At 38.3% G+C, this 19280-nt stretch overlaps 2 protein-coding genes across 2 annotated transcripts; one reads left to right on the forward strand and one right to left on the reverse strand.

Annotated features, from left to right (window-relative positions):
• Positions 1-1963: 1963 nt before the first annotated feature.
• On the forward strand, positions 1964-6709 carry LOC106174535 (gamma-aminobutyric acid receptor subunit alpha-1-like). Its single transcript, XM_087009986.1, has 6 exons — positions 1964-2187; positions 2768-2850; positions 3172-3319; positions 3542-3690; positions 5322-5611; positions 5909-6709. Exons 1-6 carry the CDS (start codon positions 1973-1975, stop codon positions 6245-6247), a joined length of 1224 nt encoding a protein of 407 aa, XP_086866112.1. The 5' UTR covers positions 1964-1972; the 3' UTR covers positions 6248-6709.
• A 1657-nt stretch (positions 6710-8366) lies between these two features.
• Positions 8367-18900, reverse strand: LOC106174536 (gamma-aminobutyric acid receptor subunit alpha-6-like). The gene is made up of 9 exons (XM_024076750.2): positions 18093-18900; positions 15374-15570; positions 14149-14216; positions 12751-12977; positions 11879-11961; positions 10747-10881; positions 10359-10511; positions 9647-9909; positions 8367-9350 (listed from the first exon to the last, which is right to left on the reverse strand). Exons 1-9 carry the CDS (start codon positions 18152-18154, stop codon positions 8973-8975), a joined length of 1566 nt encoding a protein of 521 aa, XP_023932518.2. The 5' UTR covers positions 18155-18900; the 3' UTR covers positions 8367-8972.
• Between the last annotated feature and the right edge of the window lie 380 nt (positions 18901-19280).

Below are 19280 nucleotides of genomic sequence, written 5' to 3' on the forward strand. Positions count from 1 at the left end.
TTTTCCTGCTGAGAGTAAAGGAACAGCTATCTCTCACATACAAACATATGGACTTCAAAACCGACCTCGTACCTATAGCAAATAAAACTAATAGATGAAATAACCAATCGTCGATGTTGTTAATTAAGTGTTACATTAATGTCACGATTGATTTCATTAGACGACGGAAGGTTGCGGGGCAACAAATTAATGGCACGAGGACGTGATGCGCCCACAGGTAAAGCTGCACTTATATGAAGTCAGAGATCAGTAGAACTATTTCATTCCATGAAAGTATGGTGATCGTTGTGTAACTGTCTGAAAACAAATTCTGCCAATTTGAATGCCAAATGTTGCAATCGTAATAATGCTTATGGTGCAAATATGCTTATCTTAATGATATTGGACTATTAGCAGAATTAGGATATTAAAAGAAAGAAAGAAAGAAAGAAAGAAAGAAAGAAAGAACCAATCCTGGATACCTTTGGGAAGAAAATATTTGAAAAAAATATGGTGCCATTTAGGGCATTTTTAGTGCTGAAAAATATGTGCCTGCCTTCCCTTTTCTTTGGTTACGGATCAAAGCTAAATCCGCAATTCTATTTTGATAAAAACAGTCAAAAGGCTGTTTGAAGCGATAATGAGGCGATTTGACAACAATGTATGCATATACTTCAATGAATGGAAATCACATAATGAACCGTTTTAAAAATATTAGGGGTTTGAATAGGAAACAAAGCCATGTAAGATGTTTTTATTTTTCAAGCAAACCAATTTGATTTTTAATTTTGTCAGTTATAGGGAAATACTATGAGCGTCATAATCTCTTCAGAGCATTTTAACACGCAATGTTTTTTTAAGGATACCATGGGTCTTAGAATATTCTGCACGTTTCTCAATAGAAATTCATTGTCGGAATGACATATCCATGCATTTGCACCGCCAACTTGTTCCACATATCGCGTTCATAAATTGTTTAAATGCATTTAGCACTTACAATGTACCGCTTCATAAAATGCAATACAATTCTGAAAAATAGTGCTATATATGTAATTTTAGTGTAATGATGTTCGCCATTCAATTCCAGTATCCAGATATTTCTAATACCCAGTGTCTTGTGTAGTGAAGATCTTCGACAAAACGTATCCGCCACATTAGACAACCTTCTTCAATCTTACGACAGCAACCTAAGGCCGGGATACGGCGGTTAGTTATATAGCAATATATTGTGTTCATGCACTTATCACAAAATACTTATTTTAAATTTTGCTCGTACCAGCTTACAGAAAATCTAACCTATTCTCTCTCTCTCTCTCTCTCTCTCTCTCTCTCTCTCTCTCTCTCTCTCAGACCAACATTTATCGGCAATAGGAACATATAATTTTCAAAGTGTTCTCTATTTTTCCAGGGTCGCCAACAATCATTAAGACTGATATCTACATTCGTAGCATGGGGCCTATATCTGAGGTTGAAATGGTAACAAATATTAAGGGCACCAGATTAATGAAACCTATCTTTTTGTCGATAGCTTCTTTAATGAATGGAATCGAAATAAGCAATTAATGAAAGATGAGAAATAAGGCTCTATTAGTTGATATCTTAATTCAATATGTGCAGATTTCGACATTAATCAACATTAATCACCAGATTTGACCAAAAATCCCAAATCTTTTCCGATAAAGTTGAATGAACCAATATTTGACAATCTTTATTTGACAATGACAGCTATCAGAGCATCCCTTGAAATAAAAAGGGGACAATTACATCAAATGAAGACTAATGTGTGTTCTCAAATTTCTTTAAGTAAAAAAAGCATTTTATCACGGTAGAAAGCTTTTGAAAACGCTAACTGGAGACTACTTAAGTAAAGCAGTTACGGTCCATAGGTATGGTTTCCTATATTTTCGTCCTTAATCTTGTGTGTATTTCAACTGTTATCCATCTTAAGTCCTGTCATCTATTTTGCCAATATGCTTAACCGCAGACGTACTCAATGGACTGCTACTTCAGACAGACATGGCTGGACGAACGTCTTGCGTTTAACAGCCCCAACCTGTCCACTCTGGCTGTCCACTATAGCTTGCTGGAGAAAATATGGACCCCCGATACCGTCATATACAACGGTCTCAAGTCCCACACGCACACCATTACGACCCCTAATAAATTTCTGAGAATTTGCCAAGACGGGACGATATATTACTCGATGCGGTAAGTTTACAAGTCAGCGCATTTGCTGTGTCAAAAGAAGGAAAATTTGGCACGTGCTTTATATGGTAGACCAAAATATGATATTTATTAAATATTTTCCTGAATTATTGCTTTTTTCGCTATAAATTGGTGAACTGCCTGTAATTGACTTATATCATCTTATTAATCCATATTAGTTGTGTTTGCTTTGAAAATACGAGAATATACACGAAGGCTTTTCATGATTAAAATAAAAGAATTTCAGTTCAAATTTAAGACATAAATTTAGAAGACATTGAATATGAATTGTTTAAAATTATGGGAAATGTGAAGTTGATGGTTTTGTTAAAAGAAAATGTCAAAAACACGAAAATCATCAATATGTTTGGAATGTTTTCAACCGACAATCCGCCTACTTTACTATTAAAACGTGTGCATGTGCCTTGTGTCTAAACTGATCTGATTAAACGCAACTTGAGCGCATATTATTCAATTTGTAAAATCCTGATAAAGCGATCTAGATAACTTTTAATTAAAGGCTCAATTCGTACTGTCACAAAATCAGTGTTTTATCTCCCACATTTTGATTGATTGATTCCAGCCTTACTATCAAGACATCTTGTCCCATGGCTCTGCAGTACTTCCCACTGGACTACCAAGTCTGCCCTCTGGTCATTGGCAGCGGTAAGAAATTAAAGCAAGAATTCACTGCCTTTAAGCGAACCATGGGGTTGAATCTTCATCATCAGTTTTAATTGACTAGATAAAAAACTAAGGAATTGAAAAACTGCGAATATATTATTGTAGTATGTGCATTACTGCCGTCAGCAACTTCTTAGCGCAGGATGAAATAATAGGATTATTCAGTGACCCTCACTAAGTAAAGCGGTACAAGCGAAAAAAAAAAAAACACATATAGATGTGACTAAGAAACCTGTAGATAACAAATGCAATCTTAATTTAACCTATTACTATGTCTTACATTTTCTACTTTTTTTATTTCAGACGCCTACACCGATCGCGAAACGGTGTATGAATGGAAACAGGCAAACGCATCATCCATCACTATAGACCCGGGGGTGAAACTGTCCCAGTTCAATCTCATAGGACACCCCCACACCAACTACACGCTACAATGGCCAAGCAAAGGTGAGCCACGGCCTTGAATCTCTGAAGTCAATTTACAATAAGGTGTTACCAGACAAAACTGACCGAAATGCCATTATGACACTGGCAATGAGTAATCGTTTTGTGTTTCTAAATCCTTTCTCCATACTGTATATCAATCCATGTTCATCATTTGAGAAGCGAATGTCTATTCGTATTTTCGTCACTTCTTGGAGATGATTGTTATTATTTTCATCATTTTAGGAAGCCTCAAGGTTTTAGAGGTGAAGTTCCAATTTCGGCGCAACATGGGTTACTTCCTGTTGCAGGTGTACGTGCCGTGCAGCCTGGTGGTGGTGCTGTCCTTCGTGTCTTTCTGGATCAACAGAGAGGCGACAGCAGACAGGGTAGGACTAGGTATGTTATTTTAACATTTTTAAGGAAAAATATGCATATGCTTAGTCTTTATTCAATTTGTGACACTTTCAATAGAGTTTTGAAGTCGGTTCTTGTTTGTGAATCTTTTCTCCTCTGAGAAGGTTTTGCGCAATATCTTTTTCTTTAAAAGTTATTTTTGTATATTGCTCATATTTTTATAATAATTTTACACGGAACGAGTTTCCTCTTAAGGGTTACATACAGTTAAAAAGACAAGTTAAGTAGATCAATTTTTACTTTTTGATGAAGCCCCTTCAGTCATGTTCTCCCAATAATCGGGCAATATAGGATTGCACAATGCAGATACAAAAATGGGTTTGCTTAATTCACCCTAGGATTTATTTTGGATCCTAGATTCACCACACTGATGACTGATCATGTTGAGTACCGAAAATTATCGGCTCACATTTTTTGCAAAAAGACTTTAGGAACAAAAGCATTGGACCAGTTTTGTGGTTCTCCACAATTATAATGGTATCTACCCATTGGCATGTGTTCTGCAAGCATCCTGCACTTGAACTATGCTTGTCTTTTATCATGCCGTCTATAATGATGCGATGCTGAGGCATATTTTTCTCTTCCAATTTCACATTAAGTTTTCTTCACATGATTCCCCAATGTATCTCAAGGGTTACGTCCTCAATTGGACACTGGAGTGTAATATGTGTTTCATAATTTCCTGAACACTGCAGAATCTACGGCATGAAATCAATGTACATGTAATTTAGCAGTGAGCAAGGCCGGTAATTTAATTTCAGATTTGGGCTACCATTTTTCAAAAGAACTGAATCACTGAAACAAAATGCTAGATCCTACAAGCATTGGCCAACTAGAAATTCAAAAGCTATTTCTGTAAAAAAAAAAAAAAGAAAGAAAAAAAAGCGAAGGTGCTGACACCTGGAATCGATCCTAGACATTGGCGAATCAGCATTTTATTTCATCGCCGTAACCTCTGTGGTATGTTACCTGAAATGATACCGTAATGTTAACGAGAGAAATGAAGATTTGACAAATGTTTTGCAGACCAGCGAGTAATGTATTGAAATTAACGGCACAGGCGACCTTTCAACACCACGCAAACCCAACCAACCCTCGAATGTGATCTTATCCTCAGCTTTGATGATGCTTAAGGCCATGTTTTAATAAACCTCCCTTTATTTGAAAGACGACTTCACATATTTATGTCTTTAGTTTTGGAACTTGATCCATGACGTCAAGAGTAGTGAGTAAAGTATTCTTTGGCATTTTGAAGGTTGACTTTAGGCCTAGGGTAGAAATAGACTTTTTTGGAATGTCGCACGTTTAAACGTTGTGCATGCATGTCATCTCATTTTCAAAGGAGAGAGTAAAAAGTTTGCAGATGATCCAGTTCAGAATAAGAATATTTCCACCTTTAAGTATGGAGAAGCAGTGATCCTTATTTCTGTACTTCCCTGATAACCCCCCTCCCCCCCCCCCCCCCCCCCCCCCCACACACACACACACTGGCCCCCATATTCAAGCAATGTTTTAAGGAGCTTCGATTTGCAGAACTCACATGAATGTTAGCCTTTGAGCCGGTTTGTAATTGTATGGACTGCCATAATATACACTGCACTGGTTTATTCCAGGAATAACAACAGTCCTGACACTAACTACAATGTTTATGGAAAACAAGATGGATCTCCCAAAGACCAGTACGTCGACTGCTTTAGACTGGTTTTTCATCATGTGTTTTACCTACATCATTGCCACCATGTTGGAATTTGCCGCCGTCCATTACTTTACGAAGATTGGCAGTGGAGAGGTGGACGTAACGTGGGCGGAGGATGAAGAGGAGGAAGAAGAGAAATCTTTCAAACAACAGAATGAAAGGGTCAAAGTAGAATATCTGTCAGGTGTCAAAAACAGGTTTTCAAAGGTATGTTCCTTTGTCGTCTTCACAGAAAAGATGCATTCAACATCTGCAGTATATTAGATGGATAGACTCGGTCATTTAGATAGACAAGGGAATAAATTGTATCAAACCTTAAGAATTAAGGAGAATCTAAAGTTGGAAACCATAACTATAGGATAGAAATGTATGGCAATACATTGAAATAATAAAAATGACTTCTGTTTACATAATCTTATGGAAACAAATAATCCGAAACTTTCACATATAATTCATTCAGTGCACCGATACGTGTTATCTCCATGTAATTAATTTTGATTGCAGCAAGAATCCCGAGAATCTGGATCCCCTGGCTGCTTCTCTAGCAAAAAAGCACGTCATAGAAAACACCGCTTCACTCAGCCTCACAGAACGCTAATTCAGCATCGCATTCATAACGTGATGCAAAAGTCAGAGGAACATGGTTGCTTACTGTGTTTGCGCTGTCTCCGTGGTGACTCTAAGTACCGGAAGTTGCTTACCATGCGCGGTAGCCCGGATGGGATCAACAGTGTGAGCCGTATAGACAAAGTGTCCAGGATAGTCTTCCCGCTGACTTTCACCATACTGAACGTATTGTATTGGCACACCTGTTCTTCACAAAAGTTTGAGATGCCAATTTGAACAGAAGTCCCGTAAACCATACTGGTTAGATAATTCTGTGCAGTCACTGACATTCCCAAAAACGCCATAAAGATATTCAAAATGTATATTGTGTTTTATCATTGATATACTCTTTGGTGCGTTATGTATTCATCTGAAGCTTCAGATATTTTACCTCGCCTGTGATCAAATGGCTATGACCGGGTATATCTTAGTCGCAGTAAAATTTCTAAAATTAATAACCATATTATACGATAGTGGAAACATGTTGGTCGGATAATACTTTGGTAGTACTTTGAAGATGTGTCTCAAGGAAGCAAATTGGTCGACACGCACACCACCAGTAGCAAAATCAGAAAATTCAGGGAAAATGTTAGAACGTAACGGGATTATTGAAGGTTTAATTAATGTCGCCCATTAGATCATTTATAAATCTGCTTCCTTATAAACTGCTGAGAAATCAATTTATCCATCAGTCATGGCTTTAAGCTGATTTCAGTAACAATGATTTGCGTTGCGTGAGTTCGTCTCTTGCAAAGTTTCTTACCGAGGACTTCTCTCTGGTCGATCATTAAGTATTAGAGTTCAATAAAGGTATGTAGACCGCCCTCAAATAAGCTAGCATAAGACTTCATCTTCAGTCGGAGAGAAGAACAAAAAGAAAGGCATATCATTTTGGTAGGGGGTGTGCAAGACAAAGGTATGAGTGTGTCAGCTCTCTCTGTCCAGGGGGAACCCCAACCATGTTGCAGAGTCCGTGCTGTTGACCACGTCGATGTGCCAACAGAAACGAAGAGAGGGACATTTCTGGCTTCTCAGGAAGTCCAAGCAATATGCAAGAAACCTAACGGTTGTAGCAGTTCAATAACTGGGAAAATATTGCCCGCAGAGCACCAGCAGCCTACTTCCACAACCGCTTCTTCAAATGAACCTTCAGAGAACCAAGGTCAAACGAAGGGAAAGAACGCCAAGACTGAGAAGCCAAAGCGCAAACCGCTGGAAGTAAAAACAACAGCACGAAATGAAGCCAAGAGAAGCGCCGAAAGGGAAAAGCTGAAATACAAATCAAAGTTTGCTTACGAAAGAGAAATTCTACGAGAAATGGAGCTAGAGGCCGAAAAGGAAAAGAAGATTAATGCTCCCAAATCAAATATGCCAAAACGCGGCAAGTATGCCACTTCTATGAATTATGGCCGATTTGTTCGAATTGGGACGAATGTACATACTATTGTTGGGGTAACCATGAAATGGAAGAGTGTTAAGAGTAAGAAACCAAAACTTAAAAAGGAAGAAAGCCAAGAGATCTTGTTAGAACTGCCAAGTACAACAAGGTTTTCTTCAACGCTGTCTCCCACCGCCCAGTACGCTATGTTAAAAGGTTATGAGGATATCCTAGTTGAAAGATTGGCAAAGCTGAATACGAGCCAAAACGAAGACACCACATCATATCTCAGACAAGAGACTCCTATTCTGCCGGATGAAAAGGAAATGCAGTTTACACTAGACCCTGAAACCCTAAACTCTGACGATTCTGATTCGGAAATGGAAGATGATGTTTTTGCATTGCCAGACCTTGATGAAACGAGCGACATTCCAAATGACGCGGATGGGATAGACCCGAAAGGAAGCAATCCTCTTGGACAGACCTTAAACCACGGAAAATTGATTCATTCTAGAAAACGGCACCGTCTTCTTTTAACTCATCGCTTTGAGAGAGCGATGGATATTTTGGACAACATCAGATATCTTAACGGACAGGTGGTAACTTCCACGCGATTCCAAGAAAAGCAAATCGATGATCTGCCAAAAACATTCCAAGCCTGGACTAAAGCATGGCGCCGTGATTTCAAAACTGCCATTTCGTGTTACTATCAACATCTCTATCAGGAGTGATGTTTTAAAATAGGTAGAATACCAAGGAAGATATATGTTGACATACCAGACGCTCATTTGTTTCTGAACCTTTAACGATCACATTCATGTTTTGGTTGAACATGTTAAAAAGACTGTAAAAATACAACATAGTAATCAATTTAAACTCAAACATAAGTTGAATTGTAATAAGAGGCAATGCACACTTTATTTAAGTAGAAATGGAGGATAAAATAGTGTTCAAAAGAAAAAAAAAACAACCGTGATGTATTTTAATGATATATTTTAATTTGTAACAGTCGACTTGTATACGAACATAAATGCCATGTTAAGTGATATTTCATCTACCTCAAGATTCAATTGTATTTATAATAAAAATAAGTAATAAAAGTTAATAACATATACCATTGATCGATCCATGGTTAAATTGCCATCTGACATGATTACTTTGTCACAATATTTTCTCTTCTCGGTATATTTCTTATAAATACAAAATGAAAATTGGCAATCATTTTGTATTCAAGCTTTGCAGCAACATGTGACGGCATAGTAAAATATGCCACCCAATAAATATATTTACAAATACAAAAATTCTGAGTATTGGGTCATTTCAATTAAAATGCTGTAACACCCTTTTTAATGGGACACTTCTAAAAGGTACCCCCTGTATGTTAATCATGATCTATTTAGAATATTCTATCATTATGCATTATGAGATCCATTACTAGGAGGTGTATTAAACACGAACATCGCCCTAATATGCCACTTTCTCATAGTAAAAGTTATTTATTTAACATTACATGTGTGCACACCACTTCTTCACACTTTTTTTTTGCATTTTGCTTCATATATTTTACCGCGACTTCACTTGACATTAAGTTTCGGGCATTTCATCCTGATCCCGTGTATAAGTAAACCAATAAAACACGTTGATTACAAGAAAAGCAACTGGAAACAAACATCGGCAGATCTGATCGATCCTGCTTGCGCTATTAACCCCGGGGGCAGTGGCCTGCGTGCTTATCTGCGTGAATTTCTTGTAAGCACCACTGCCCTTAAGGCAGTACATTAAATATGTCCAACAGGATTTTCTCTTTTTGTCCCCTTCATTTTTATTCTCTTCGACATCGATGCCCTCGGAGAAATGAACGCCATTTGTCTTACTGTTTTCCACATCTCCGTTGCTGCAGCGTTCTTCTGTAATTGTCTCCGGCAGTTGGCGGCGTCCAACGGTGTAACAAACGGTAGAACGCTGAAGGGGAAATAACGACACTTACTTTAAAGTCTTAAAATATGTAGGATATACACAAACTGTGTTTCAATGTAAATATATAAAAGAATGGCAAATTATCGATCTTACAAACACTCAAACACTTTTCTATACTAAAATATTTTTCTATACCTCTCGACCTCGTAGTTATGCCGTATATGCTTCGGCGATTTTTTGAATTAGGTACAAAATCACCCACAATAGCCAAACATCATTCTAATAGCATGCATCAACTCTCTCTGTTTAAAAATCAAACAAACAAGCAAACAAAAAATCACCTTATCTCCTCGCCTCTTAAGCAACGGCGTCTCCTGTTGGCTTTCTGGTTCAAGTTCGTCGTCGGAGTCTGGTGCCACGTTCATCACCTCCCCTGTCCCGTGCTTGGTGAAAAAATGGACGGTGGCGAACTGAATGATGGTGGCCAAGACGAACGAAAAGCACATCCCAATAAACCAGTCCAATGCCGTGGAATAGGAGACGCGTGGCAGATCAGTACGGGTGTCAATACTGAGGAACGCCATTGTCAGAACAGTGGTGACACCTAGAACCAATATAACAACGGGATATTATTAACGTCAACAACTTTAAATTACGACTTCTATCACTGTTTGTTAATTCTTGTTCGAAAATTTACTACTTGCACTATGCTGTCTCGTGTTTATTTGCATAGTCTAGAAAATAGGGGGTTTGCGATTCCTGAATCGGAATATAGCAATTGTTAACGAAATATCAAGCATAAATATAAAGTCATCTGACATTATTATTTTGAATGAGCGAAGAAACCATAAGATAAACAATGCATACTAAAATAAGAAAACAGCTTGCATTCTGTGCTTCCCATTGCCATTTTTGTAAGTTTGAAAATAAAAATACGATTACGCTCAACAATATGGCTATACAGTATAACACCAGCATGTTTTTGGAAGTTATTTTTCAAATGGTTGGTTTTAACCGAACCTCCCTTGATACATATTGAAATTTATGTTTTACCTAAAGCAATCCTGTCTGCCGTCGCCTCTCTGTTGATCCAGAAGCCGACCCAGGAAATAATGACCAACATCATCACCGGGATGTAGACATTGATCAGGAAGTAACCCATGTGACGGCGCAGTTCAAAGTTCACTACCAGGAAGCTAAAATTACCTGTCGGACAATAATGAGATTTGCAGATTATATATAATTTCACCATCGTGAGTATGATAATTTGCACAATCTAATCAAGTGTTCTTTAAAGAAATGAAAGGTAATTATTACTTTATTTCTTACGAGACCCACAAAAATTATCAGAAGTCTTATTGTGAGTGGTTTCTGTGAAGAAATTTGGAATGATGCCGTCCATGTTACGTATGGGAGTGCTGTGCGTAATAGTCTATAATACCTCTATTTGGAAACTGTTCGGTTATGGAATATGACGGAGTAGCAACCAGTTGAAACTGTGACATTTGGAGGTCGGCTTCCCTGCCCACTGCGTCCCCCATCCAGAAATATTCCACATCACTGTCAGAATAACCGTCTAGACATTGGGATAAGAAAAGAGACATTTTATGCTTCAATTAATACAAAGCAATGTGGATCTTAAGGGGAATGTTGCGCGTTTACAACGTGAGGGGATGCGTTAAATGTTTGATGTTGTAAAGTCCAAAAATAAATAAAAAGAATCAGATATCTGTACGCACTGTACGCACACCATGGTACCATCACGTCAAACAAATATTCAAAAGTTGAATGAGATTTCGACTCCTAAATCAGTTACATTTATTCATAAATTGAACCCCGTTTCATTATGTAACACAATTTAGCCTTGATCTTAACAGTTTCATCTCATCTCTGAACGTCCATCATGAGGGCTGCCTCGATATATTAGCGTTGTTTACACACTGTATCCAGGCAGGAGGTCTTTGTTTTGCCGGCTACCGAATACCTTCTGTGCCTTGTTATACTTTGTCCTATGGACTCCTCTTACCATGTACTGTTACAGAACACGCTATTTAGCCTGATTGAATACGTCTGGTTTACCCCGTATAACCCGATGGTCAAATATCAGGATTGACAGCATAGCACACATGGGCACTTGTTCTTTCAGATACAGTTTGGATATAGCTAGATTTTTTTGTTCATGTTCAGATGCAAAAAGCCGCTTTAATGTACACTTCTAGGTATGATATTACTGATTACATTATTAATTCTACCCGCTGTTATGTTTCTAAATAGAAGAAGAAAACATTATTATATACATGATACGAATATCATTGATTCCCTTATCCCCCTAATTCATTCCCCTATTTCTTCCCGAAAGGGCAAAGACACGTTGTGGTACACGAAGGCAAGTTCCCAGTCCTGCAATATACTACCAATTTAACATTCGTTTTGTTTGTATGTTCAGTTGTACACTTTGATGAACATTCCCCTCGATGGCAAAGCCGTTTAATATATTTAAAGTCGTGTCATTAGCAGTAAGAGGGCAATCCATAGATTGGCTTTACCAAACTTTGGACAGAAAATATACTTACAACTGCCCACTTTCAGCGGACATATCTGTTTGTCCATAGGGTATTTTTGTAACTGCATCGGACAGCTGGCCTTAATGGTCAGCCTGAAATTACATAGAGATAAAATGACCAATGGCCAGTCGTCGTTTTATTTCTCAATAACTTGGAATCAAAAAGAAATCACCAGAGGGGGGTATTACCATGTGTTATTCTATGACCGGTAACATTTACCAAACCACCGTGGAGGAAAAATATCTTGGGCTGGTTCAGGCTGAAATGGCACATGTGCATTTTGTACTAAGAGAACATATGTTTGTCTGGAAGCAGTACACGGAAAACCAGAGTACCAAATCGAATCGGTCACTGGCCATTCTGGGAGGTAAATCGAAAGAAAACAGGAACGCTCATGAAATATTTTATGGGACACATGTACGCAGTTCAGTTTGAGTAAGTGAGTGAGTGAGTGCTCCGAATTTCATCTATTCCATAGCAACAGCAATATATATAATGATGAAAATCTAAAAAAGCACATATAAGTATATCTATATAGCCATAAGAATAAAACAAAAGTACCGTTGTCCAATCACAATATGATAATGTCACACTCTAAAATAAAACATTTACAGGACAGCATCAGATATATAGGCCTACCATCGCCAAGAAAAAAAAAAGAAAAACATACGAAGTGGCGGATAGGGTGGCAGGTGTACGAATGAGGGCGTAGACAGACAGACGGAATATTGTGACGGATAAACATATATGACGTACAGACAGGCAGACGGACAAGCAAAAGGACCGACGAACCAAAGGCAGAGAGACAGACAGGCCAGGCGAACAAACGGACAGACATACATACAGACAAGCAGACAAGCAGATGGGCAACAAAAACTAACCTCATGGAATAATAAATAGAACCGTCCCTGCTTATCCTCAGGAACTTATTGGGTGTTGTTATGGTGTGAAGATAGGAGGCTTTGCCGTTGTAGAAGTAGGTGTCAGGTCTCCATATCTTGTCCAGCATAATGTTGTTGATGGTCAGTGTATTGAGGGATTTGGGTCCGTCAAACCCCAGTCGCTTGTCCACCCATCTTTGGCGGAAGTAACAGTCCATGCTGTATACCTGAAAATTCGCCATATTTGAGAGTACTTCATGCCACATACACTGTAAGTGGAAAAAGGATTGGGGGGGGGGGGGGGGTTCAAAACAAAATTATGTATTTATCAAGAATCTTTTTCTAAAATACCAAAACAGGACAAAGAGGTACGCAAAAGCGTTTACTTGACTCTCTTTTAGAAAAAAAAACATTTCTGGAGAGGGGAAGGGGTTTGATTAAAAAAAATCTTTCCCCAGATTTGGAAACCTGTACAATTACAGACATATAGGAAAAGATTACTCCTTTGCTCTGCAATCAAAATTATTTCTTTTACATCGTTAGCACCTTAACACTTAAACATTTCCTTGTAGATGTGTTTTGCCACCTTATTTTCTCTTCAAAATTACTACAGATGCATCATACACACTCACCCACAAAGTCTATCAACACTTCGGTAATTGTCATATTCCCTTTACATCTCCAACCCAATCGTTTGTAGAGCCAAAGGCGAAAAAGTCATTATTATCAAGATTTATGTGTTTTGTAATTTTTGTTGGGAGTTTACGACAAATAAAAATGTACACTATGCTGTGAAATTGCCTTTTGCTCGTGCGCTGAGACAGACATGCGTTACGTGTATCACAAGATCCCATCACTTCAGGTTGATTTTCACAGGATAAAAAAGTTCATCGGCTGATTTTGTCTTAATAAGGCCGTGATTCGCGCCACATGGCAGCCAATTTAAAATAGCCCGGTATCGATTCTTGGTGTGAAATCACGGGGAAAATCAGGAAACGTTAAAGACGATCCTCCGCAAACAGACATCGATATCAGGAACTACGCTGAAGGTATTCATCAACGTGTTATTTTCGATTTCCATAATTAAGGTATTCGATTCAAATCTTTTTCGCACTGTTGTCAGCTTACATTACACACCTAAATGGATTTTTCAAGGAAATAAAACAGTGCCTGCGGGTCTATCGCTGTCTGTCTATAGTCAGGGGTAAGCGCATTAAAAGGTGGGGTTATTGAAGAAACATGACTGTTTTAGACAGCGCCCGCTATCATTTTACACAGTTCCCGAGAAGAAGAACAGCCTTATTAAGATTTAAAACATTCATTTGCCTACTAAATATTGGTTCAATATAACCGCCGTGAAAAAAAAAAGAAATGACAATGCATGTATGCTGTACTCACCATGTCTTTTTCTGATATCGGCCCCATGCTTCGGACGAAGATGTTGATGTTCACAGTGAGAGGGGGTCCTGGAAGGCAAATAAATGTGTATGGGTCATCTTCTGGGTTCAAAATATTTATACATAACAAGCGTTTAAAGGGATAATAACTCTTCGTATGAGATCTATATTTCACAATAAAAACATTGTGAACAACTCATAGAAATATAGTATATAGGCCTACTGTTGTACAAGAAAAAGGGCAGTTATAGCTATTATTCTGATATCTGAGCTTGTCTTTAGACCACGTGATCTCCATTGATGGCTATACTCTTAAGGGATTATAACAAAAAACCAGGGACTAACTTTGAATGTAAAAATAGATTCATTAACCATTGATAAGTACGGAAAATTGTTGTTTACTCCAGGAAAATTGGCCAAAAAGAAGAGTTATTATCCCTTTAATTCTAATGGGTCAGTAAAGGGCTAATTTGCTGATGAATGCTATATAACGTGTCGGCCACGTGTAACATATCGCATCGCCCATTTTTTTCGTCAAATTGACAAAGTGATTCGACAGATGAAAAGGTTTTATTTCATAGAAGTTGTAATGAAGATCGGTGGTGTGGCGAGTATTTGACCTTTATTCTCTGTATGTGTGATCTTTGTGTCGATACGTTAATTTTCAAACCACAGGGCACCGTATTCAAAGTATTTATCCCCGCATGTTTTGAGGTCTGCAGTAATTAAAAGATTGCAACGCCCCGCGGAGATAAAAAACCTGAAGTTCGGGGGGAAAAAGCAACCCGCACCTATAAAAATTATCGACCAAATGAAAAGCTGACCGATCCCATTATCTTATATGTTATTTGCTGGCTGCTGAAGTTACCTTCAATTTGCGTTTTATTGATATAGGAATTACGATCCTACCCAGAGGTCCCGTTAACCACACAATTCCATTGACAAGGCTCATCAGAAGTTCTTGTCCATAACAAAAATAGGTGAAGAAAAGGTCACCGAAGGTGTTTTGACCTTTGAAGACAAAGGCGTTGAGTTTTAATCATCCCTAAACACACATGCTGTATGAAAAGACCAGGTGTCAAAACTGATTTTTTTTGCAAGGCGGCAAAGCTTCAAATCTTATGAAGTCAAAGTCAAGTGCCTTGGATTTCAGTCCTTCATTAAATTTATATTAGTGTACGCAATTTAACGAAATTTTATTAGAATAAATCGCATACGACACAAACCTCCGAACCCGGGGCGCAGGCTCTTGTCATATCCGTCTAACAAAGAGTCCAAGATCTTCGTGGTGTTCCGTCCCAATTCGGACACGTAATCATCGGAATTCGTCTGGTTGGTAATGTCATATGTTCTATTGGCGGCCCTCACAGACCGGAGGAGAATGTAGTGTTCTTCATTGAAAGATGCGGTCACAATTGCAATTCTGAATGAGAAAAAGTAGATAGGTCAGATCATATGCATACTTGAATGCTTTTCCCCTACCTCTTTCCTAAAGTGATAAAGGCTGTTTTAAGATCTAGCTCGAGCGCACACGCACGCAAACACACACTCACACACACACACACACACACACAGTGGCACACACGTGTACATTTTCGCACCTATTATATCTCAAGTACGTTTGAAAATGACTGAAAAGTACAAGGGTACTACAGGTACAAATTTACTCTTGCATAGAAATCGTGTTCCCAATATGTCTTGTAACTCACGGCCACATGTATCATCACTTTGGTTACCCACGTGTGTGACTGCAACCAAATCCACTCGCTTAAGCCCTAGATATGTGGTGTATTATTTAACGCAAAATTGGCAAATTTATTGAAAGATATCCAACCGTGTAAAATGACATATTTCATTCATCTTTGTTCGATCCCAATATTCGGTATGCAAAATTGAAAAAGATATGGAAATCAAAGATCTATATGTCTACCTGCTTACTGGATAAAAATGGGGATTAATGACCGTTTAAATCACGACCCCGGTCACTTTCATATACCTACTCATCAATAATAATAAGTTATGGAATATTACACCACATGTTATTTTCTCTTTGATGTAATTAATGTTTTCGACTAAAATGTTGACATGCTGTACCATGAAACCAAGAATTCTCAAACACCCAAAAGAAAAAGAAACATTAGAAAAAAGACGGCGCTAAGTGCAAAGTATTTATTGTCAGAAGAGTTATCCAGGGGGGTCAGATCCCAGTGTGGTGTTGCAATGGAATGCACACAACCCATTAATAAAGCAAGTTCTTCAATCCTTTCTCTGCTTCCACTCTGCATTTTAAACCAGGTAAGTACTGGAGATTACCACGGCCACTCACTGGGTCACGTACCGAACAGAGAAAACGGAAGAAAATACGCATTAGTGATTATACTTTCGACTTTTGCTGGCAGAAAGTGGCTTGGTGCTACTTCTACGTGACTGCTTTGCGTCCACGGAGATGCCGGGGAATTAACAGTTAATCCACAAAACGAAGCCTACATCGAGTGGGAGTGAAGTGCCCACTTAGGATTAGTGAATGCCGCACAGCCCTTGGGTCATTGTAGAACACATCAGGTGTGACAGCCCCCTGAATGCGCCCTGAATGGCACTCTTCTGAAGATTTGTGGCAACCGTTCTCAATAATACACCATGTCAGGTGCAAGTGTGATTCGGTTCAAGTGGCCGCTAACAATATGGTTGACTTTCCCTTACTGGAAGACCACGGGTTCCTACCTGTTTAATTTTCTTATTTTGTTTTTGTTTGGTGACGTAACTGACACTGAAACTCATTGATGCGCGGACTGGTTATATGAGCTAGGTTGGTGTTAGATTTTTACAGCTGAGATTGTTTGCCTTTAGTGCAGGGGTTTTATTTCCACTTGACGTGACACCAAAATAACAGAAGCCTTAACGAAGTAATATCCAGTCGATAAATTAAGTTTGTTATGTGTGTGTGGAGGGGGGGGGGGGTGAAGGGGGCATATTATAAAAAGTATTTTATGTTTAGTAATTATTTTTGAAAAAAAAAACAATATATAACATACCTTTTATTTGTCTAGGCATTGTTTATGTTTGTATCAATAACTATCTCCTAGATGTTTACAAACATGAAAATGAACGCTATTGAAAAAGAGTTCGAAATATCCAAAAAAGGAAATGGAAATAGTTTTATCTTATCCTCCTGAAAACATTGGCAATATCTTTTAACGAAATAAAATTGACAAAGAACTAAAGAAAGAGGGTCCTAATGAATCCATGACCCAACTTTTCTCACGTTAAGCGTTACTACAAGACCTCCTCTATCTCTCTACTTAAACGCGAAATGCCATATAAGAAATAGAATGAAATGATCGAAAAGCAATTCAGCTCATTCCAGAGATACGACAGTCAAAAGAACATCTAATTTAATATCTAAAATATATTTAAAAGATGTAAACTACTTATACAGTGGCATTCAAAACTGAGAACTGTAATAGCATGTTCCTGCCACAAATGCAATTACTGTGCAAATTATATAGATGATATTTATGGCACTATTGCACGGCAGACAATCGAAGAATATTAATTTAATTTACGAAAAAAAAAAAACAGTCGGTTCACTACATTTGATACCGTCAATGGCTTCTCTACTGTGAGAACATTACCGGCGACAAAAACACTGGTATTACGTTGTGCAAATGCTCTTCGTTATCCGAGTGTTTTGCTTCTTGTGAATTCAATAACAGAAATGATATAAGGACTGAAAGTATTTGTGATTGCGTGAAATTTTGGTTTATTCTGTAATTGATCAAAAAATGTTTAACCTAAATTCTGAAATCGAAAAGACGTCCTTCCGCCGACAGTAGTCAACTACGCACGACGTGATTGAACACTTCTGAACATGATGTGAATCTACAGTATATCATTATTTGAAAATGATTTTTAACGTTCTTAAGAAAATACACTAAAGAAGCTTACCCAGTGAAGAAAACCATCAAGCTGGCTGACCAGTGGAGGTCCATGTCTCGTGGGCTCATCATCCTTGAGGGCTGGGGCAGGGCCTGGGACGCCGCCAGACTTAGTCTATTTTATCTTGCCTCTCGTGCTAGGGTCTGAATCGATAAAACATCACTAAATAGATGTTTAAAACAGCCCTAGGCGTCCAGCTATGAGCAGTCTTGTAAAGCGTGTAATGTGGTTTACTGCCTTTGCCCTAAAACAAACGCCATTCGGTTGACTCAAGTATTTTCTGAGATTGTTTTGTCCAAATGCCCGTCTCTTATTCTATCTGCGGTGGGTTTTCTGCAAACAGGCTTCTCTGCCAGTGGTGGAATAAGTAACATCTGAATATTTTTCGTGCTAAATTAATTAATGAACATCAGACATTACGAAAAGAAAAATTGCGTTTTACCTGTTGAAAGGTATGTTTTTTCATCGATACCCGAACCTTCCGTCACTTTCTGCCTTGCGCAATTAAAGTGGTGAGAGTAAGCAAGAGGCACGCGTACAATTTTCGAGGGAACGCATCACAAGGTGTACGCCTGGTTTTTAAGAATTGATGGGCGCCGAATCATTTAATGTAAATAGAGAATGTTTCAAACTATGCCCGCATAATGCCTCACTATGCTAAATAATAACAGAGAATGAAAGACGGCTTTGGACTGTAAGCAATGCTTCGCTTTTATCAATGGAGGAATAATGCAACTATGCCTAATAACAAGAGGTCTGTTCTTCGTAATCGAGGAATTGCTCAGCCGCGTCGGCGGATTTGAATGCTAAACTGTGAAAACATGCAAACAAGAAGGAGGGTTACTTAGACATAATTATGTCAGAATGTCAGAAGGCCGCGTTAATATGAGTGGATGGAATTCGTTACGGTCTGGATTGTATGGTTATCTTCAAGCCGTCGTAAAGTTACGCCATCTGGCTCAGTTTAGAGCTATTTACCCATGAAAATCAAAACAAACACGAGAAATCTCATGTAGAAGAGGTATTTACAAATTAAAACCTCAACAGACGACGTTTTGTGCTACGTAACAATATGCATAAAACGTGTTTTCGCCATCTGTATGTACCAGCACGATTCAAAGCAACGATCACATCCTTTGAAGTGGTGTCTTCCGCAAAATATAATTGATCATAGCCATATTGTTTATCCTTAAAAAA

The sequence above is a fragment of the Lingula anatina genome, chromosome 3 (genome assembly GCF_051362555.1).
Source record: "Lingula anatina isolate TDL-2025a chromosome 3, LinAna3.0, whole genome shotgun sequence".
Taxonomy (NCBI): domain Eukaryota; kingdom Metazoa; phylum Brachiopoda; class Lingulata; order Lingulida; family Lingulidae; genus Lingula; species Lingula anatina.